Source organism: Apodemus sylvaticus, chromosome 7, assembly GCF_947179515.1.
Source record: "Apodemus sylvaticus chromosome 7, mApoSyl1.1, whole genome shotgun sequence".
Taxonomy (NCBI): Eukaryota; Metazoa; Chordata; class Mammalia; order Rodentia; family Muridae; genus Apodemus; species Apodemus sylvaticus.
Genome location: NC_067478.1, coordinates 28,104,102 through 28,126,907, shown reverse-complemented (window position 1 = coordinate 28,126,907; position 22,806 = coordinate 28,104,102). Strand labels below are relative to the sequence as shown.

Sequence of the window (22,806 nt, the reverse complement as noted above, 5' to 3'; positions counted from 1 at the left end):
AATGATTTTCCCATTTCCTTCTCAGATTTCTAGAGGGGAAAATACTAGGCTAAAGAATACAAGTATCTTTGTTGTGTATGATGTTCCTTGCCAAAATATTTTCTAAAACATCCTGTCCTATGGTAGTATGCAACCCTACACACTTTTTAAAAATTTGGTTGTTAATAAACAAAATTTAGTATCTTATACTTTTTTGTTTGTTTCTTTTTTCCAGGCAAAGTTTCTGTGTGTATGACCCTGGCTGTCCTGGAACTTACTCTATAGACCAGGCTGGCCTTGAACTCACGAGATCCACCTGCCTCTGCCTCCTGAGTGCTAGAATAAAAACACCATGCCACCACTCTGCCAAGTATCTTATACTTGATTAGCAATTAAGGTTTAAAATTTATGTTTTACTTTCTAAAAATTTCTGAATGTTCTTTTCTATTAAATTTTGGTGTTTTCCTTCAAATTTTCTACATCATCATCATCATTATTATTATTATTTATTGAGACAGGGTTTCACTGTGTAGCCCTAGCTGTCTTGGAAACTTGCTATTTAGACGAGGGTGGGCTCAAATTCAGAGAAATCCTCCTGCCTCTGCCTCTCAAGTGCTGGCATTGAAGGTATGTGTCTCCAGGCCCATCTCTAGGTTCTACTTGGAGATGCTTAGTAGGTGTCTGTTGCCCAGGCAACCACAGCTTTCAGCATCCACCCAGAATCTGAAACTGAGACACAGCTTCTCTAACAATCAGACTGTGCGCTGCAGTCCTTACCCAGTTTTTAAGCTAAAGCAATTCTTCTACACCAGACAGCTAAATACTTATCTACATTTTCTTCCATTTTTTATGGTTTCATCACTCACAATTTTTTAAGATTTATTAATTATCTCATGTATGAGATACTTGATTAGCAATTAAGGTTTAAAATTTATGTTTTACTTTCTGTTTTACTTTTATGGGTACATTTCAGACACACTAGAAGAGGGCATCAGATCCCATCAGATTCCATTATAGATGGTTGTGAGCCACAATGTGGTTGCTGGGAATTGAACTGACCTCTGGAAGAGCAGTCAATGCTGTTAACTGCTGAGCCATCTCTCCTGCCCAACACATTTTTTAAATCTACCTAGAAGCTAATCTGTATTTTCAGCATCACCTGAAGAATATCCCAAATTAAAAATACTGGTTCACACTGACAAAATATGTAAATATTAACTAATTTTTAAAAAGGTTTCTAGAAAGCAAGATTAATTATTATTGTCTCTACTTACTTCAAAGTAATATTTTACAAAGTGAAAATATCAATATTTTTTAAAACAAAATAAGCTGGGAAAGAGGGAGAAAAGATGGCAATGGGGCAGGAGATCCACTTTGGCTTAAAAATCCAAATGAATAAATATTTAAGAGTACTGACTACAATGGTTGGTCTTGATGATCGTTTTGGCCGATGATTAAGTAGTATATCAACAGCTCCCACTACTTCAGAGTCGATTGCCACCAAAAGTGCATCTGCGGACTTTAAAAAAATAAAAGTTAAAAATGAAAATGGAAGATAAAAATGTAAACTATTTTTACTAATTCATGGTTATTTTAAAATTTTTCAAACTAATGACTATTTCATAGAAGGGACTCCATAAGGATGTGCTGGTCCATGCAACGTTCAAAGCTAAAAAACAAAAACAAAACCAAAAAACCTTCAAGATATTTTCTCTTGAACCATGAACCAGAAAAATCTTAAGGTTCCAAATTTATTAAAGAAATGACCATGACCTATCAAGTGAATGAGTATGTTGGGTGTAATGTCATCAGTGCAGTTCTGACAAGAGGGGAGAATGGAAAAATACACAAAAGGGGATGCCTTCTATTCTCATCTTCAAAACATACATGGTGATAGACAGTTTGACACTGGTACCAGCACTCTTGTTAGATCTGAATCACGAAGAATCCAGTTACCAAAGCTGGCAGAGGTAGGAAAGAGTTTACAGTTCCAGTTTCAACCTGCTGTGTAGATCCACTTCTAAGCAGAGACGCAGGTAAACAGACTCAGGATACAGGGCCTGGGACTTCTCTATAGCAAAGCCTACGAGCTACTGGCAACCATGACACCAAGGTTTGGATCCTTTGATTTTTTTTTTTTTAAGGAAAAAACATAATAGAATGAAAATGAAGTAATAAATAATGATTTAATATAAATTTAAATCTAATTGTACAGATTGTACAATTTTAACTGATAGAACCTTTACTATTTTTATATCAGTCAATATTCTTGTTCCCAAGAATGAAACTATAGCAGGTCTGTATTCTTTATAGATCCATAGAGCAAAGCTTTTACTCTCCTTATTTGGATGTCAAAAATAAGAATAAAAATTGCAGGCTTTCAAGCAATGTTTAAAATAGTATTGGACAACCTAAAGGAAGGGCTGGAGCTCTCATTAAACTCTTAGGAATCACCTATGCTTTCCTGTAGGAAAAGCTTCCTCAGTGGATGGGAAATTGAATCTCTTGATTAATCTCTTGTTAGATACGTCTCTAAAAAGTGCAAGCCACCCACTCCCCTTATCAGCTTCATAATACTTCTATTTGATCAGCTGAAGCTCACAAACTTTTAAAAGCAAGAACCTACTATCCATTACAGATATTTATTTCATTTACAGTTTTAATCTTAACCAATAAAGCTAACAATGTAATGCCACTGCTCTCAAATACCAGGCAACTTTGATAATCTGAAATATGGCTATGAACTTATTTACAACTTAAAACAACAACAAGAACAACACCTTTAGAAACAATAAAACAGAACAAGCCAAGTCACAGAGTCACACATGGGCACTGTTTCCAGAAGAGACAGGCCTAAGCACATCGACTTGGCTTTCCCAAACATTCCTCAGACCTTTACTGAGTAACAAACAGCTACAATAAAATCAACGAAAATAGGGAAAAGAAGAATAAAACTAAAAGTTGACCATGGAAAGAATAAAATACCAGTGTAGCAAAATCTGTTGAAATACAGCAGTTGGCAGACTTTAATGCAAGGACAAATTGTTAATAATTTTGAACTTTGTGAAGCAAAGTAAAATTATTATATTCTCAAGAACTCCAATTAATGATGGTAAAGTTAAAGTATATTCAGACACACTACTCAAAGGGTAAAGCTGTATTGACATTCAATGCTTAAAAGGATAAGCTTCAGCTATAAAAGGTATTTATACTAAATCATGTAATAAGAGAGTGGCTATTGGCTCACTCTATACAATGGTATGATATTTAATAAAAATGGAATTTCTGAAGGAAAATATTTTAATTTTTAAGAGGAAATGTATTTGCAACACAGTCTTGAGAGCAGGCTGGCCTTGAACTTGCGATCCTCTTGCCTCGGCCTGCAATATGTTGGGATCACAGGAGTTAGCCACCACACTATTTTAAGTGTTCTTGAATATGTGAAATCATACACTGCTCACTCGTTTTTCTTTCCTAATTTCTCAGTAATCTGAGTATTGCCACTAAAACATATTCAACGCATATACTCTCTATGTATTTGAAGCCACTACTGTCCTTCTTGCCTCAGAACCTGTCCGGAGCTCCCATACCTTCCTCTACACTTGGGGCGTGAAGCTACTTATTTCCTTCCTAAACTTAATTCCCACTGTTCAGCGTCTATCAACGCTCTGAAGTACTCCGTAGGACCTTGGTCCTGCATCCAAGGAACATCAGGCCCACATAGCCCAACTTTACATGTCTCTCCTTTTGTTCATTTAACTTGATCTTAGCTTTCCATTGTCACTAAATATTTTCTGCCTTATTTCACTATTGATATTCTAAAATTGATGTATATCATGTTCCCTAAATATAAACTTTGAAAGTTCAATGACCTTTTCTCTCTCCTCTTTGTGTCTTAACTTCTAAGCAAAAACAAACAAACAAACAAACAAAGAGTTCCCCTTTGGCTTTCACACCACCATTCTAACCAACCCCAAACTGTCAATAACTCATTTGATCTTCTAAAATGAAACTCCCTCCTTCCAGTGCCCTTTATTAAACATAAATGCTCCAGAAGAATGACTCTGTAGTACTCTTCGCTCTGTGATACCAGCCATTCTCAAGATATACAGGGTCATCTTCTTTTGCCTGGCGCCTTGGTAATTGTCAGACAGCCCCGAACAAGCAAAGTCAAAGCCTGGACACTGTGCTCCCTCCCATCTAGCCTAACTTCTGATTTGCTAGTTCTCTCTCCTTTCTCTCTCTCCCAGCTACCCACATTTAAGATTGATAAAGCTCTTGATTCTTCAAGCCTCCTTCATGCTGGCTACGATCGCTCTCACAGCCAGTCTTCCAGTTCACACCTGAAGCACTACAACAATTCTCACATGGGCTATAGCGCTCGCTATCTTGCTAGTCTGTCCTAAGCTTGATTACCATGTTCATGTATATAGAACGCAATGCACATGGCAACCTTCCATCAGAGTGCATTCACTGACAGCTCACTACAGTATAAAGCACAAATGCTCACCCTACATTCAAGGCCTTTTCTCAGTTTTGTTTTAGCTATTTTCCTCAGATTTCCATTATATTACAAACCCAGTATTTTGTTCTAAAGACTGTGAATTCACTATCTTAAGACAAACATTTCTCATATCTGCATACATTCTCTCTTGAATCCCTCTTGAGAGTAGACACAGGTAACAGGAAGAACATGGACTCCAGGGCCAGAACCCAGGTGCAGATTTCAAGTCTGCCATTGACAGAGTAGCTCTGGACAAGTTACTTAGCTTTCTGGAGATCAAAGTCAAGCCCACTGGCACAAAGCATCACAAAGTTAGCAATGTTAATGCTTCTTTTTTATTTTTAAATTTTATTTTACATGTATGGGTGTTTTATCTGCATGTAGGTCTGTGCACCACGTCTGTCTTGTGCCCTCTATGGCCAGAAAGGAGCATTGGATGCCCTGGAACTAGAATTACAGAAAGACGGTTGGGAGTCACTGTGTGGATGTCAGAAATTGAACCAAGGTCCTCTGCAAGAGCAAGAGGTGCTTCTAATCACTGAGCCATCTCTCCAGCCCAATGTTAATATTTCTGGACTGAGCTTAAAAGACATTCTTCCAATGAAATCTTTGTTAAAATGTTTAAAAGATATATTTTTAAGTGAGTGGTGGTGGCACTTGCAAGGCAGAGGCAAGTGGATCTCTGTGAGTTTGAGGACAGCCTGGTCTAGAGAGTGAGTTCCAGGACAGCCACAGCTACAGAGACATTGTCTCAAAAGTGAGCAACATGTGCACGTGAATGCAGGTGCTTGTGGCAGCCGAGCTAGTCTAGCTCCTAGAGCTGGAGCTACGGACTACTTGATGTACTGAGGGCCGAACAAGAGTCCTCTGCAAGAGTAACAAGTGCTTCTATCCACCAAAGCATTTCTCCAGTTTTTATATATTAAAAAAATAAAAATAAAAGCCTCCTCTACCCCTTCAGTGCCAGGAATCAAATGTAAATACTCACACATGCTACACAGAAACCTAGTTTTCTTAGTCTTTCTTTATTACTATTGCTAAGACGTTTATGTTGAAGTGCAAAACATTAAGTATAATTAGGGCTTCTCAAAAGCAGTTCTATTAACATGTGGGTCAGCTATGGTTTGGGTGTTGTTGTAGTACCTTTCCTGTGTATTGTAGTATGTTCAGTAACATCTATAGCATCTACCCACAAGACAATCTGTGCACCAACTGTGAAACTAAAAATGTCTCCAGATACTGCCAAATATCCCTTGGTACAGGCAAAGTTATTTGTTTGAGAACCACAGATACAACCCAAGATAAAACACCAAGTTTCCAGTTTTATAACTGCAAACCATAGACAAGCATCAAGCATTGTTAACGTTCAGCACTTATAAAATACAGCCTTATATTTAAATCCCTTTGTAATGCACATGTGCTTCAGCTGCCTACTTCTTTTGAGGATCCACTGTGAGGAAGTCAAAGCTCTCTTACTTGTTGCCACCACCATACCCAGCCAAAGGTCTTTGACTTTTGTTGACTGACAGAGTGAGGCCCAGGTAACTTAGACAGAATACAGAGAACTGGAAGGAGCATGGGGTTTGCAGTCAGAAGATTAAATTCAAACCTTAGCTTTGCCTTTACTGATTTCACAACTCTGGGCAATACATTAAGGTCTGTGAGCCTCAGTTTTCTAATCTATAAAATATAGCATCTGGATAGTCTGTGATGTTCAAATGTGATCAAGAATGCAAGAGAACCATGTGTACTGCAGAATAATTAGATACACAAAAGCCATGTATGTAAATACCGTTATTATACCATAGCATTTCTTATCCAGAATGACTTAATTTCTTTATGACCTTATTTCCTAGGTAACTGAAGCTTATGCCTTTAAGTGTTTAACTTTAAATTTTAAATAATTTTAATGGAGGTTTTCTGCTTTTATAAGACACACACACATACACACACACATATATACATACATACATACATACATATGCTTTCATCTAAGGTGTTAGCTAGTGAGTATAACTTAACTTCCTTACTGATGCCAAACCACGGTTATAAAGCATAACCACCAAGCAGACATGCAGTGCTAATCGCCTCTAATTAAACAATGTGAGTGGTCCCAAGCTCCATGCTGTTCAGCTACAGCTCTAATGCCCTTTCATTGTCTTTCTTGATTCTCTTCAGACCAGAAAAATAAAAAAAAAATAAGTTAAAAATGAAATCTAAAGTGAAAAACAGAGACTTTGAAGAAGTCCAAGTGTTTGTGTGTGTGTGCATGCATATATACACACACAGGCTTATATATCAGTCACGATACTATATTATAATAGGGATATACCTAAAACCACCTACAATACTAAAAAAAGTGTGTTGTGGTTCCTTCTGATGTAACTCCAAAACTCTGCCTCATTACAGCAATAACAGAAGAGCCAGAGTTCCTATACTATTTATCATGAGTGAACCAAAAAGGGACAGGAAATTATACTGTAGATTATTAGATTATTATTAGATTATACCTTCAAGATGTACATGTATGTCTGCTTTTCTACCTTAACAGATACAAAGAAAAACAGAAAGTTCTATCCTCTCCAGTTTTAAAATCAAATCGTTCATCTTTAGATGAAAGCAAACACTAAATTTCAAACAAAAAGGAAAACATAATAAAACTTAGGAGAAAAACCAAATTGGACTGTAAACTGTTTAGAGAGGAACATTTAATCATGTGCCTATAAATAGCACAGGTCACAGAGAAGTCTGTCCCTGGCACTTCTAGAACATCACACTATTTTTAGGTATATAACACAAATAGTAATCCTATCAGTAATAAAAATAATGTCATCTTTAATAACTCATGATAGTTTACTTCCGTCTGATGTAGGGAAAGGAAACAGGAAGAAAAATATAAATAAATTTAAAATATTACACTTAAAAAAGCTTATTTGGGTTTGTTTTGTTAACTTTTTAGTGGCTTAAAACCAAGTAGAAGATGAAAGACAAAGGAAGAGAAGAAAACAAAGCAAAGAAAAAGAAAGTAAGCCAGAAGGATGAAAGCAAGGCCCAGCTCACATTTCTTAGAAGCTACTGGATAAAATCATCTAGCCTTGTACCTGACAGCCGTAGTCCAAAAGCAGCTGTAGTATATCCAAGCTTTCGTTCTCAATAGTTATGGTAACAGCATTTCTCCCAAGCACATCTACGCAATTTATGTTCAAGTCACCTGAACTGTTTTCCTCCAAAATCTTTTTAACCATATAATAGTCACCTAAATAACAATATACAAACATAATTTAATATTTAAGACATTAAACAAGAATAACTATATAGAAAATTTTATCCTGCTGAATTAAAAGATTAAAAATACCTAAACTCATTTTTGCTTTGCATGTGGACATGTGCACAGAAAATGTGAACATTTCCTGGAAAGAAAGTATATCTTGATAAAATAATACAGATATAAACAGTAAATATAAAACAGAAGTAGAAAAATATAAATGTATAACATGTAATAAAATCTCTAATTTAAAATTCTTAATGGTATAAGGAGAAAAACTTATAGAAGATATGTAAAACAGTTTAATATAGAATACCCCAAAATACAGACTGACAGCTATTATAGAAAAATAAAATGAAACTTAAAAGAAATTAGCTTTAGATCTCAAATACATACATATTTACTCATGCATCAGATTTGTTAAAATGGAGACCAGAGGTAGAAGATATTAGAAAGAGGGAAATCACACATTTAAAAAGTGATATGAATTTGACAGTATGTATATAATAAGGCTTAAATGTTCTTACCCCTCCCTCCTCCCTCCCTCTCTTCTCCTTCCACACCTCCCCCACTTTTACACACCACACACACACACACACACACACACACACACACACACGCACACGCACGCGCACGCGCACGCGCACGCGCACGCGCACACGCACACGCGCGCGCGCGCACACACACACACACACACGCGCACGCACACAAATACACACCATCTTGTTAAGGAAGATGAGGTGTAGAGAATTAATGAACAGAAAACTTCCGGCTCACAAAAAGTCAAGTTGGGGCTATTATGACTACTTGATCTACTAGGAGCCAGCACGCTGTCTTCTGCCTAACTTGAAAGCCACCACAAAATTGTCATCCCATGTGAGGAAAACAGAAATTACTGTCACCAAAGACCTATTATATTTGCCCACTAATGAGAATGTGGGGAAAAAAATAAAAACCCAAAGGGAAACTCTCATTAGAGAAAGAAAGCAGTGGGATAGTTGTTTCATTTTACTTTTCTAAATACAAAACACATACACATTTTACATATAGTAATTCTTTAGATGTCTGTGAGTAAGAAATAGGAAAAGAATAATCAGAGTGGAAACTGGAAGGAGAAGAAATAATTTCATGATACACAGAGATAATACACAGAGAGAAAACAGACTAAATGAGTAAAAAAAGCAGTATTGCAAGTAACGTAACAGATTTCATCCATGAAAACTGAAAACTTTTGATTATATGTAATGTCTGCTTACAGTCCATGTACATTTTAAAAGAAGCTGAATATTAGCTTTCTTGACAACACATCTACTTAGGTCTCTCAAGAGTAAAAAGACTAGTCATGAAATAATTCTCCCATAGCACTAATTAGCATTTAAATTCCACCAATGAAGTGATGGTAAGTCTTCAGCACCAAGAGTGCCCAAATAATCCAGCAAAATGACATCACTACTGCTAAAAAATAACATTTAAAAATATTTCGGATGAATCTGATTCTAAGCATAGGAATAGGAAACTGCTACCCATAAAGTTCTGCTTTGCCATCCAGGCATATCCATGAGATGGTTATTCATTTTAATCCACCTTCTTGGAAGTCATTAGGCTTTCTAAGCCTAAAGTCGTTGAGTTTCATTAACTCTGCAATACTTTCAGCCATGTCTTCTTAACTGTTGCTTCATTACTACAGTTTATATTTGCAAATCACTTAAAGTGATACAGTGTAAAGACAGGAACAGCTGTTCACTGTGAGGATGAATACACAAGCGAAAGGGAAGCACAGCCCAGATGCTAGTCAGATGCCTGCTCTGCCGATGGCTCTGTGCTCTCAGGGGAAAACTGCTTGCAAGTCACATCTCCTGTCTTTGGAATATCAATATAATTCCCTTATGTTTTATGATATAATTGTTTTTAAATATTATTTTTATTTGTGTGTCTGTGAAAAGTATATGTGTGTGTATTTGTGTCTGTGTGGGTGCCGATGCAGGGCCTAGAGGTCCAGGTTGGTTGTCTTCTAGGGCCACCCCACCTCCCCAGCCCCTGCCAGCCAGGATCTCTCCCTGAGCTCAGAGCTCATGGATTGGCTAGACCAGCTCCCACCAAGCTCCAGGGATCTGCTTACCCAGAGTTACAGACTCATGTCAAAACCCTATGCTTTTCACAGAGGCTGGAGACACAAACTCCTGGCTCCAGGCTTCCATGGCAGGCACTTTCTCTGCCTGGCTACCCCTGCCCCCAGCCACTAGACATCTTTGTTCAACAAAGAAAAAGGAAATATTTTTCAGCCTATTCCATAGCTACTGCTCCAATGCAACAGCAAGTCATCTCAGTCCGATCTCTAGAGAATCTCCCATACTCATTTCCCTGTTCCTGTGACACAGCTAACCCTCATCCAAACCAATACCATCCTTCTGGGTGTGAAAACAAAACCTCTTAACTGATATGCCTACTGAAAAGTTTTCTCTTTGTCTAAATCCTAAGCAAGATAACGCTCCCTTTCCCCCTCCCCACCTGGCTTCAAGCACAGCCCATAAAGACTTGAACAAAACATTAACATACTTTCTAATAGCTTTAGGTTGCATTATTAGCTTGATCCTCTGTAAATGTGTGCCCTAGAAAAGTCATGGCTGCCAATGCGTCACTCTCTGTTCATTTGCGCATTGAAGCTGGGGGCCCGTTTCCTGGCCCTTCTGAAAGGGTAGCCATCTAAGCCCCCTTGTGCCAGATAACAAATCCACACTGGATTCCCATAAATCAACCACCCACTTTTTGTAAATTTTCCCTGCTGTTTTATAATCTTTCACTTCCCTGAACCCCCACTCACACTCCTGTCTAACGCTTCAAACAACTAGTTTCCTTTGTCCAAAATGAAGTTGGATTCAGTTCACACTGGGCTCTTTTCTGTATTATTACTCATACAATGCTTTATACTTTAACACAGGGGGCCGACAAAATTGTTCTGAAAAAGGGCCAGGTATTAAAATATGCTAAGTTTTGTGGGACGTGGTATCTCAGTCACAAGTGTACTCAGACCCTTTTGCATCAAAGCAAACAGCAGAGCATATGGAAATGAATGAGGATGTGTATCAACAAAACTTTTCAAATTTCATGGAATTTTCATGTTATAAAACTTCCTTTTAATTAGAGCTATTTCCAAATATTTAAAATATAAAATGTAAAAGCCGACTTAGTTCACAGGCTTTGCAAAAACAGATGTGGCCGTTCTAGCCCTTCCCCTTCAATCCATTCTATAAAATTCAAAGCATATTAATCTTATAACTTGTGATTTTCTAACATCCTCAATGGACACGATTGCTACTGGGGTCTATGAAATCCACTGGAAATTGGGCTAGCAACTGTAATAGTATGTATCTCAACAATAAGTTTCTTTTGTCCAACTCTAATAAATCCTTGAGAGAAATACAGTAGAGAAATGTTACAATATGAGTTAGGAAAGACGATTCTCTATTTCCTCACTGGCTTCTCACTTGACTTTCTAACATATGGTGGTAAATTTCTCCATCCCTGAAATGACGACAGCATTAATGTTGATCACTTTTGCTACATGTGGTGGCTCATGCCTATAATCCCAGCACCCAGGAGACAGAAACAGGAGGGTTGCTGTAAATCTGAGGCCAGCCTCGGTTACTTACATAGTGAATTCCAGGCCAAAATGGACTACAAGACCCAACCCAGATTTGAGGCTAGTTGCGACATGTAGGAAGCTTTTGTGTCAAAATATTTATAAATCTTTTCAAACAAAACTTTCTATAAAATACTTTTGACATGGGTTCATAACACTCTACTTAAAATATTCCCAATTAATAATAAAACAGGGAAATAATAAAATTAAGAAAAAAAGTTTTGGAACCCAAAGAAATCCTACTAGAACTCATAAGTAATTGCTTTGGTGCTGGAATTGTTTAGTCCTGATCATTCATTTTGGCTTTTTAATGTTATCAATTATGGCTTCCAAGTAACATGTGAACTTCTCATTACCTGTGTTAAACTATTACTCCTAGTCTTAGGCTCCTCGGCATCATTAAATCTGGGGGAACTAGTCTGAGGTTTATAGTACTAGGGACAAGAGAAACTCAGATTACAACAGCACTTGAACATTCAGATTTAACCTTTAAACGCCCTTCAGCTCCATAACACACAATGTGCTGATGTTTCACTTGGGTAATTTGTTTTTAATTTCCCAGGGGAGGGAACCAGGGCTAGCCTACCTTCCAAACCTCATCTAGGCCACTTAAGTTAAACTGAACTTTAACTTATATTTGTTCAGAGATATTATGAACATAAACATACATTTTTGCCCTTACTGTTCCTCACTACTGCACATAAAGAAAACATCTTTATTACAGGAAAATTCCTAAAGAATATGGATGTAGTCAGTAACTCATTAATAGAGCTTTTCGTCCAATGCCTTAACACAATTAAGAACTTCATGTCTATATTTTGATAGCAAGGCAAAGAGCAGCAAGTTAAAAATAATAAAAAGAAGCACACTGTGAGGTCAGTAGATATGCCAGTAAGGTAGCTAGCTGCTGCACTATCCTTTATTAAAATAACCGTGAACCACTTCCCATGGTACATGTCTCAATTTTTTAAAACTTTGGTGATTTACAAAACGTCCCTGTACTGAGTGCTTAAGTTCTGTAACTTGTGACACTTGTGAGCTGTACAGAATGATGCCTATATGACTCCAATACCCTACAGGCTAATTATACTCTCTTCACCCTTTCCTTATGCAAATTATTGTCCTCATCATACACATCGTTCTATTAGGCGATAGAACTAACATAAAACTTCTCAACAATACTCAGGACTCTGCTTCTTAATTACCCAAACCACTCTTCTTCCTAACCTCACACCCTTCAAATCTCCTCCAAAACAGGGAAAACAGAAAGAACCACTAAATATATTAAGGAAGGTGTTAATACAACAGTGGCATATATTCTCAGGAAATGTTGCACATTTTGAAAGCATCCTGAGCCCTGCGGTACACAAAGCTGCTACAGAAAAGTTAAGTATCCTTCCTCATAATGTAGCAAGCCTACCACAATGGTGACAGAAGACAGTTAGGAATCCAGGGGACAGAGGAAATTCTGCCCTCCCCATCCTGGCTCTAAATCCATGGTGAAATGTCAAGGCATGGGGTGGGTCTTTGGCCTGGCTAAGATTAAGCATAGTTGTGTAACAAACAAAAACCTATTTCAAATGCTTTAAAGGGTTTAGGGAGATGTTGTTGACTTAAACATCTATATGTGAACAGATCCAAAAAGTCCTGTAAACTAGTTTTCCCACAGTATGAGCTGGCCTCTGGAAGCAGGTTTCAGAAGTCTGCATGGTTCCAGCAAAGTTTTCCCAAATAAACACAGCCTTTCAACATCTATCTGCTTAACTGAGGAACCAGAATGTTTCAGTACTATTTTTTTTTCAGATAAGAGATAAACACAATCTGAGAGCAAACGAGTTCCCATTCCCATTCCTGCTCCACTTGAAACCATGCTTGTCTTTTTACATGGCCATAAAGAGATCAATTCCTAGATTAAAAAACAGTATATTCCACATTATTTCGCCTATACTTATTTTTTTTTTTACTACCTTTGCCTCCCTCCAACTCTCTGAAGTAATGAACCTTTCTCCCTAATAAAAAAAACCAAAACTCAAAGGGGTTTCAGAAATCTGGGGCAAGTTTCGGCAACTAGGGCAGGATTTTTCGTGTCTAGTCCTTATTTCGTATTATTTGTGTTTAGGATAATGGGATACCATTCAACTGTAACAGGCTAAGGCACTGCTGGCTGATGCTAAACAGAAGGAAAAGTCTTAAACAAAAACAAAAACTACAAGGTGCCAGCCCATATATTGGAGAAATCATAAGGGAAATTCGTAGAATTTTCGGATTAGAAGGTCCAAAACTAGCCTCTGGCTCCCAAGGGAAGAAGTAACTCCAAACTAGAGTTTATCAGTGACAGAAGCGGAGCAACTTTGGGATCTAGGCTCCCACCTGCGGGAGTCCACCGCCCCCGCCCTACCTGCCTGCTGCTCAAGTTCAATTAGGCAGAAGTCCTGCGGGGTGCACAGATGTGGGAACAGCCGCTGCACTCAAGAAAAAGCAGGAGCACCGGGAAAAGCTGAGGCAGGGGCCGGACCCGGGGAGTGGGTGCTAGGGTGTCCGGAGGTGGAGAAGGGGGCCTAGCTCTCACCCTTGTCGCACGCCAGCAAGAAAAGCTTCTCATTCAAGGTGTTCTCCTCCTTCACCTCTCGCACATCCTTCAGCGCCATCACTTCGTTGGGCGATGAGGAGGATGGGGAGGAAGGCAGGGAGGAGGAGGAGACGCCCGAGAGGTCCGTGCTCGGGTACAGGGCCGCCATCATCGCGGCCCACGACGGGGGCAGGCCAGGAGACGGAGGCGGAGCCCCCATGGGCGCCGACCCCGACCCCGACCCCGACCCAGAGCTGGAAAACGGGTGAGTCGTTCCCACGGCCACATCTGCGTGCGGCCCGTTGGCCCCGAAGGGCGTCGCCTCGCCCCGGAACCAGCACTCGCCCTCCACGGACAGCCCCAGGTTGGTGGCCGCGCTGGCGCGGCCCCGGGGCCAGCGCCCTCTGCCCAGCCGCCGGCGCCCCGGTCGAGCTGGTCCGCGCCCGTCCGGGGACGACAGAGTGGAGCGCGCCAGGGCGGCAGCCGAGCGCGGGGCCGTGCCAGGAGCCGCAGGGGCCGCACAGGGGGCGGCCCGGCTGGGAGGGAGTGAGGGGGCCGCCGGCCGGAGAGCTCGGCGGTGCGCTTCGCAGCACGTCTGGCTCCCGGGCTGTGGGAAGCGCTGGCCCAGCAGCACCCGCAGGAGGCAGAGGTTCGCGGCTTTCTCCTCACGTCATCCTCGGCCCCGCGGAGGCGACGACACCGGGGCGGGGCTTGCGGCGAAGTCGGGCTCGGGGGCGTGGCTTGTAGGGGCGGGGTGGGGCGGGGGCGGAGTCCAGGGCTGACACGCCTCTCCCGTCGGTCGCCAAGCACCGGGGCGCGTCTGCCGTGTCTTTTTGAGCACCTGCGGGCTTGGGAATTGCTTGGTTGCAGATTTGAGGTAATTTTATCCTCTGCCTGTACGTGCTGCGGCTGCGGCTGCAGCTGCGGCAGCGCAGAAAGTGCCATGGAGCTTCTGAAGGATTAACGTTTATTTGAAATCTTGTACGGAATTGTTCTAAAGCCTGGCCAAGCAACTGATTTGGGAGTTTGTGTTTACATTTCCCTTGTTCCTAAAGGCCGTTTTAAAAACAACCTTTGTGACTTAATATGGTCTAACGTTCCTGATATTTCTAAAGTTACTATATAAAAGTGTTTGCACGGAAGTCAAAGGCGACCTATAACCGTTGCATAAGCACAGTTTAGGAGTTACTCTCCATACAAGTCCTTTTAGTGGATTTGTTACATTTATCACATCTAATTTTTTCTTTTTTTTTTTTCTTAGATATTTTCTTTACTTGCATTTCAAATGTTATCCCCTTTCCTGGTTTTCCCTCCAAAAACACCCTATCCCATCACCCTTTCCCCCCTTCCATGTCTTGGCATTCCCCTATACTGGGGCATCCAACCTTCTCAGGACCAAGGGCTTCTCCTCCCTTTGATGACCAACAAGGCCATCCTCTGCTTGAGCTTCATTTGGTCTGTAAATTGTATCTTGGGTATTCCAAGCTTCTAGACTAATATCCACTTAGTTATAAGAGATTTGTTATTTAGACTACAGTTGTCTGACACAGAGCAAATGCGACTTGAAAACTATATCTTTTCAATAATTTTCTATTGCTTCCTGCAGTCAACACTGGGGGCAGGGAGGGGGATCTGAACTCTACATTTAAGGTTTAGATTTTTTTTTAAATAAAGATTTATTTATTATATGTGAGTACACTGTAGCTGTCTTCAGACACTAGAAGGTGTCAGATCTCTTTACAGATGGTTGTGAGCCACCATGTGGGTGCTGGGATTTGAACTCATGACCTTCGGAAGAGCAGTCAGTGCTCTTACCCCCTGAGCCATCTCTCCAGCCCAAGGTTTAGATTTTTAAAGCAATGGATAAATGTACTTATATTAGAGGGGAATACTTCCTCTCCCATTTGGCCTACTTTGTCCCATCACTTTCTCTTTCAACATTTAATTTCCTAATTTTTAAAATTTTTAGAATCAATGTTCTTTTTAAATGTTCTCTAAAAGCCTTTGATACCAAAGTCATCTTTTTTTTTTCAAACATTTTCTGTGTTTTACGTAAAAGTTAATCTCGAGTTGTTCCAGTTTTTGTTTCTGAACAATCGCCCCATTGCCCTGTAATGTTTAATACAGTTCCAAGTTTATGTGTTTGGTGAAATTTCCAAGTGGTTCAAGGTGAAGCCAGTGGCAGAGAGGAACGTCTTTACATCTGTGTACGCACTTCCTTAGTTCCTCAGCAGAATGTTTAGCCATTAGCAGAAATCGACCCCTGAGCCATCCAGATTTTCAGTGTTTGAAGTTAACTCAAATGACTCATAGCCATACACAGGCTCTTTATCCAAAAAAACTATGGGGCTGGATTAATTTCTAAGACTGGAGTGAATTCCAACCCCCTTTGGTAGTAATCTTAGGAGACCTTCCAAAGCATTAGAGAGCCTACTTCAGGCAAGCTAGTGTTATAATTCAGGCCTTTGGATTGTCTCGGATACAGATTATTAAACTGCTCAGCGGGCATAACTTGGGACATTCTAACAACACCTATATATTTGGCATATGTGATATGTAGATCAGTGTTGGAGTTACGATGAACAATGGTATGCAAAAAACTTAAAAGTAGCATATTACTCTACACAACTCCCTCAAGTCACAGGTAAAAACAAAACAAAACAGCAACCACACCACCAGTCAGAGGGGAAAGAAATTCAGATTTAGATCTAGCCCTACAAGTAGGATCCCACTGATATTGCTCATGTTCTCCTCCCTTTACTACTTGAGGAGCACATCTGTTTCTTTCTCATAGCACCCACTCGATTGTTTTTTTTCTCGGAGAGCCCTTGCCTCAGACTCAGATAACCTTTCTCTCTCCTCTGAAGTCGGTCTGCAGCGAACCATTCCCTCCTTCCATTGTCTTCTTTCTGTTCTGTTTCTTACTTGCTTTACTTCTTGCTATTGCTGGACTGGCTGATGGTCTCTACTAGGATGTAATTCAAATGACTGTTTCTGTTTGTCTTAGCTGAGGCCCAAGAATCTAGTGGCGGTACTTGGACACTGGAGACAGTAAGCTTATGCTAATTATTTTGTCCACTCAAATGATTTCATTCATCACAAACTAGGTTTATAACAATCACATAGTTCATCTTTTTTTTTTTTTTTTTTTTTTTTTGAGTCAGGGTTTCTCTGTGTAGCCCTGGCTGTCCTGGAACTCACTCTGTAGACCAGGCTGGCCTCGAACTCAGAAATCCGCCTGCCTCTACCTCCCAAGTGCTGGGATTACAGGAGTGAGCCACCACGCCCGGCTACTTAGTTCATCTTTAATAAAATTCTTCCTATGAGGGCTGGTGAAATGGCTAGATAAAAGTGCTGGTTGTTCAAACCTGAAGCCCTGAGTTCAATTCCCATAAAGGTGCAAGGAGAAAACTGACCCAACAAATTTGTTCTCTGATATCCACATGTATGCATACATGCCCATACACATGTATCATATAATATTGTAATACATGTATATACATGTATCCACACAAATATTAATAAAAACATTAAAATTTTAGAATTAGCCCAGTATTCAGAGGCAGAGAGGCAGGAGGATTTCTAAGTTCAAGGCCAGCCTGGTCTACAGAGTAGTTCCAGGACATCCAGAGCTATACAGAGAAACCCTGTCCTGAAAAACAAAAAACTAAATAAAAAACAAGCAAAATTTTAGAATTAAAATTTTTATATGAAAGAAAAAACACTAAAGAAATACAGCTTTTGTATTATTTCATTCAGGAGTTGTCATCTTTTGTGAGGAAACAAGCTTATAACAGATCAATATTGAAGGTCCTCTATTTTTCTTTAAATGAAATAAACACACATTCTACATACACAGCATTTTTATTAAATATACTTCATGAGAAAAAGAACACCTTAAAGTGCTAAATTCCATGTAAATCAGATTATTTTAGTAAATATGACAGTGGAAAAACCAGAGAGGCATGATTTAAATAATCTCAGGAAAAGAGCAGAAGCATACTTATATCTTCATATAAGAAAACAATCACCAAAATATAAAAGGCAAAGAAATTTCACGTAGAAGAATATATTTGAGAATCCCACCTGTCAGTACACTTCATTTAAAAAAGTCTACCCCAAACACATAGACACTCTCACTCCTGATGTCTGCTCCGATCAGTGGAATCAGTGGACAAGGAGGAGGTGGACGATGAAGACGTGGAGGACGCATTCACACGGAGAGAGGTGACAGCACTTTCATTGCACAGCAGTATTGCTCACTGGCACTAACGTGGAGGGGGAGGAGCTCATTTCTGGCTTCAGCTATGAGCTACAGAAGTTCTTCTCTACTGCTACAACTGCTAGGGAAAAGAGGCTGCAAGCTTTAACTCTTCCCGAGGGACACAAACTTTAAAAATTTCCAGTTTATACAGGGCTGTGGGAACCATGAGAAACTACAGCGAACCTTAGCTTTTATCTAAGCAGCTCTCTATGGAAGCCATTTGGTGGGCATATTCCAATTATATAGGTCTCCCTACAGCCTGAGACTAATAAGTGTGATGTGACACTAGCAGGATAGGATTGGTGTCAGTTGGGACGTTCGATCCAATGTTTGGCTGAAAGTATTTGAAAGCAATTAGGAGAAAAATAATGATATTCACATTCATAGTTTAGTATTTGCCAAATGTATCTCCACAGACCAGATATCCACAACTGAAAAAGTGTCACACACATTGTGGGGGCAAAATAAATACTTCATGGCTGGTTTGACCACTTAATACATACCATTTAAGAAAATGTGAGTAACTCAGATGACTTAGAGAAATACATATATGTAACACCTTACCAACATACAGTTTTATGCTCAATGTTGGAGATGAAGCTGTATTATCAAACTAGCACATGTAAAGTAGCCATGGACCTACAATCCAAGTTTGAGAAAAAAGCTCCTACAGGTTAAACAAGAGAGGGATCCATAGGGGTTATTCAAGAGTTAGTTCTCTATTAAAAAAGTTTAATGTTGATGGATTATACTTATCCCTTTAAATTTTCATATGATATAGAAATTTACAGAACATTTTAGGTCACTTTACACAGTTAAGGGGAGAAAACCAAAAGGATTAAGTTAGATTATGACTTTCAGTATATTTTTTATCAAAATTAAATAACACGTCAAAAAAAAAATCCAAACACGTTTAACAGAAGGACCTGACAAAACTTTATACAGGTCTTTTTTGAGCCATGAAAAAAGAATGATTAGTCTTATTTTGGTAAGACTCTTAGGAAATAAAATAATTTAATTATGAAATAGCAGCTTGATAAGACATTCCTGTATGGGTATTGATTGTTAAGGTAATTGTGTTATCCAAAAATAGATTGACAAATTCTAACTGGTATGGACAAGATATTATTCACTACTGGATACAGAACTATTTTGAGCATACAGATATTCTGATTTTAGACCCACTACATTTCAAGATTCTGTAAACTGAAGACGTTCGATGCGTATAGTGTGGCAGATCGCAGCAAGTGCTTCCTTATTTCAGTCTGTTCAGTCCTTTTCCCATCAAGCAGGCAAACACAGTCATCACCATCTTTGGCTTCACTTCAACGAGGTCATCAGGCAGTGCGTATATCCGGGCACCAATCTTCCGAGCAACTGAAATGGCGTATCTTGAAAAGAAAAGGCAGACATCTTGGGATCTGTTATCTATCTTTTGTTCTTTTAACAGAAGAATATTTTTATAAGATTAACTTAACAAAAAAAGGCAAAGAATGATTTTTTTTTTAACATTATTCCCCACAGAAATCGTATTTTAAAGGGTAAGAGCATTGCTGTAGGACAAGCAGATCTGTGGTCAGAGAGACCAGGAGGGCTTACTTAGCATTGTTCAGTTTGTCGTCATCAGTCAGGTGTTCTCTCTTGATCATTTCTGGGCGGACTGCATTTGGTGCAATGGCATCTATTAGATCCAAGACAGGCAAACTTGTGCTAATAGATTTGTCCTAGGAAATGAAGAGAGACGTGCATCACCATCTGACCTTTAGTTTTCACAAATGTCAGCCTCCTCTGGTCATAGTCACATAACTGAAGCCAACCTAGAGATTATCTTTGTATTTAACGGTGCTTTTCTGAAACCAACACATGTAATAAACCATTAAAAAGATGATTTTCCTTTAGTCTTCATGTAAATTATAGTGTATAGAGAGTTGCCCCACACCTGAATACGACTTACGGTCATGATAATTCCTTCTTTTGGCAACTGTTACATCCATTCTGTGAAAAATAACTTTCACGATGGAGTTCATGCATTTTAAATTAATAATTTCATGTCTGTAAACCATGAATTCCCATGACTTAGTATTTTCAGAAAGGAAAGTGAAATACTGAAAGGAATCTGGCATTTACAAAGATAGTATTCTTATTGATTTAAATATCTTGCTAATTTTTTTAATCCTACATCTCAGGAAACAAATGAACTATACTTTATTTTAACAGTGAAGTACGTAAGTCCAAAAAGATCAAATGACTAACATAGCTGCCAATAAGTATAAAGTATCTGAACTGTGACAGTCTAACACTAATATCCAAGATATTCTACTTTTCCATTACTTAAAGAGTGAACTAAAAAATGGACAACTACTCTAAGGGATAGAGTATTGCAATTAAAATTTTAAAAAATCTGTATCTGAACTGATTTTGCAACTTGCCTGCACACGGAAAATGATTTGTTGTTCTCAGGTTGAAAAATAACTCTTATTGCTTGCCTATCCAGCACCGGCTCACTCCTTATCTCTCTGGATTCTACAGAACCCATATTTTGGATATCACTCCTTTCCTTTCAAGGAAAGATGTTGCCATCCAGTGCTCTATAATGAAACTGAACTGGTATAAGCCATGCAATCTAAAGGAACTTTATGTTTAAAGTATATAATACATAAGCAAGTATACAATATATGTCTATATTAAAAATTCACAGGAAAGGGCTGGAGAGACAGCTCACCAAGTAAGAGCATTGGCTGATCTTCCAGAGAACCTGAGCTTAATTCCCAGCACCCTTGTGGTGACTCACAACCCTCTGTAATTCTAGTTCCAGGAGATCTGAAGCTCACTTCTGACCTCCACGGGCACTAACTAGACATGGGCATGGACATGGACACAGACTTATATGTGGGCAAAATGCTTATAATAATAAATGATTGGCAGGGAAGGGGTAATTAAGAAAAAAAAAGTATTAGTGTTGGTGGTGAACCTCTTTAATACCAGAAATCAGCAAGTAGAGGCAGATGAATCTATGAGTTTGAGGCCAGCCTGGTCTAGAGAGAAAGTTCCAGGACAGCCAGAGCTACACCAAAAAACAAAACAAAACAAAACAAAACCAAAACAAAAAGCCGTCTAGAAAACCAAGAGGGGGAAGAAGAGAAAGGAGGAGGAGGAAGCAGAAGAAGAAGAGAAAGAGGAAAAGGAGGAAGAGGAGGAGTAGGAGGAAGAGAAAGAGGAGGAGGAGAAAGAAAAAAGTACCTAAAAGTCCTTGTCCAGGGGCAGTAATAAAGTGGAAAGCACCTAGTCTAAGATGAACAGCGCGATTCTATCCTGTTTACTACAATAACATTGAGCCTAAGTTAATTCAGCTTTTGGAAATCAACAGCTTTTTTCTGAATGTGAATGAGGGGATGAGCGCTCTTTCATAATCAGCCACCCAACTGAGAAGAAAAGCAGCTTAGGGGTAAAGCTGGCCTGTCAGACACAGTAGTGGCTGTGGAGGGACAGCACTGGCTCAAAGGGTCCTGAAGTCTATGGGGCCTCTGCACATCCCTTACTGTCATCAGTGCCCTTCTCTTTAACTTAGACCAATTCACATCCCTACCAGCAAAGCCAGAAAAGTCTGAATTCTCAGTTTTAACATGTCTGTTTTATCAAAGTATCTAAGCCCCAATTATCCAGAACTGGCTGCTCTTTCCCCTGCTTCTCCAAAGCAAGAAGCCAAGTCCCATCTCACCATAGCTCTGCTGGGAACCTACACTCCTCAGTCACACCAGGCTTCCAGCCCATCCTGTCTGCATACTCAGACTTTTCTTTCTTTCTTTTTTGTTTTGTTTTGTTTTGCTTTTGAGACAGGGTTTCTCTGTGTAGTCTTAGCTGTCTTGGAACTCACTCTGTAGACCAGGCTGGCCTCAAACTTAGAAATCTGCCTGCCTCTGCCTCCCAAGTGCTGGGCTTAAAGGTGTGTGCCACCACTGCCCGGCCAGACTTTTCTTTCTGAAACAATCACCTTCTTCACATTACTCCTTTGTCTTGTTATCCCTTTAGGACAAATTTCTCCCCCTTCTTCACTCAATCTGTTTTGTACAATACGCTGTAGAAACCATCTTCTCAACCTTGCCTTTATTCAAGATGGAGGCTTCTAGCTTGTGAGCTCCCTTTTTGGTCCACCAGTTCAAATTCCTCCTCTATCTGATGTTCAAATCAACCTCCCCACCTCCCTCCCTCCCTCCCCACCTCCCTTCCTCCCTTTCTCGGTTTTTAAGTGCTTATTATACCGAGTTTCTTAAGGCCATTTTCTGAAGGTGTATAATGTACTTCATGACCATCTTCCACCACCAAATCAGCTTCCTCTGTCCACTCCTTACTCACCACCGAGTTGGGAAGATCAGCCAGTCCGTACACTTGACAAGATCATTTGTACTGGTTTATAATTTACTCCATGGTGGTATTATATATATAATTCATTTTATAAATTTTGTCTTTAATGTAAATGTTAAACACTGAAGGCTAAATAAATTTCTTACACTTTATGGCTTTTTCTTTAGCTAGATCTAAGCCAATTAATAGTAATACTTCAATATATTGCTGTGTCCCTAAATGT

At 39.5% G+C, this 22,806-nt stretch overlaps 2 protein-coding genes across 6 annotated transcripts in view; both read right to left on the bottom strand.

Annotated features, from left to right (window-relative positions):
* Positions 1-14,623, bottom strand: part of Trpc1 (transient receptor potential cation channel subfamily C member 1) — a 46,107-nt gene extending 31,484 nt beyond the window's left edge. The window contains exons 1-3 of one of the 4 annotated variants that reach the window (XM_052187629.1): positions 13,958-14,623; positions 7,585-7,739; positions 1,397-1,498 (exon numbers count right to left, since the gene is read on the bottom strand). In XM_052187629.1, coding sequence (XP_052043589.1) covers positions 1,397-1,498; positions 7,585-7,739; positions 13,958-14,177 — 477 coding nt within the window. In that variant the 5' untranslated portion in view covers positions 14,178-14,623. The remainder of the gene's footprint in view (positions 1-1,396; positions 1,499-7,584; positions 7,740-13,957) is intronic. The other 3 variants (XM_052187630.1, XM_052187631.1, XM_052187633.1) reach the window with 3 other exon arrangements.
* Positions 14,624-17,802: 3,179 nt separating this feature from the next.
* Pls1 (plastin 1) overlaps positions 17,803-22,806 on the bottom strand; it is an 82,617-nt gene continuing 77,613 nt past the window's right edge. For both annotated transcript variants that reach the window (XM_052187628.1, XM_052187627.1), the window contains 2 exons: positions 19,821-19,945; positions 17,803-19,612 (listed from right to left, as the gene is read on the bottom strand). In XM_052187628.1, the coding sequence (XP_052043588.1) occupies positions 19,477-19,612; positions 19,821-19,945 (261 nt within the window). In that variant the 3' untranslated portion in view covers positions 17,803-19,476. The remainder of the gene's footprint in view (positions 19,613-19,820; positions 19,946-22,806) is intronic.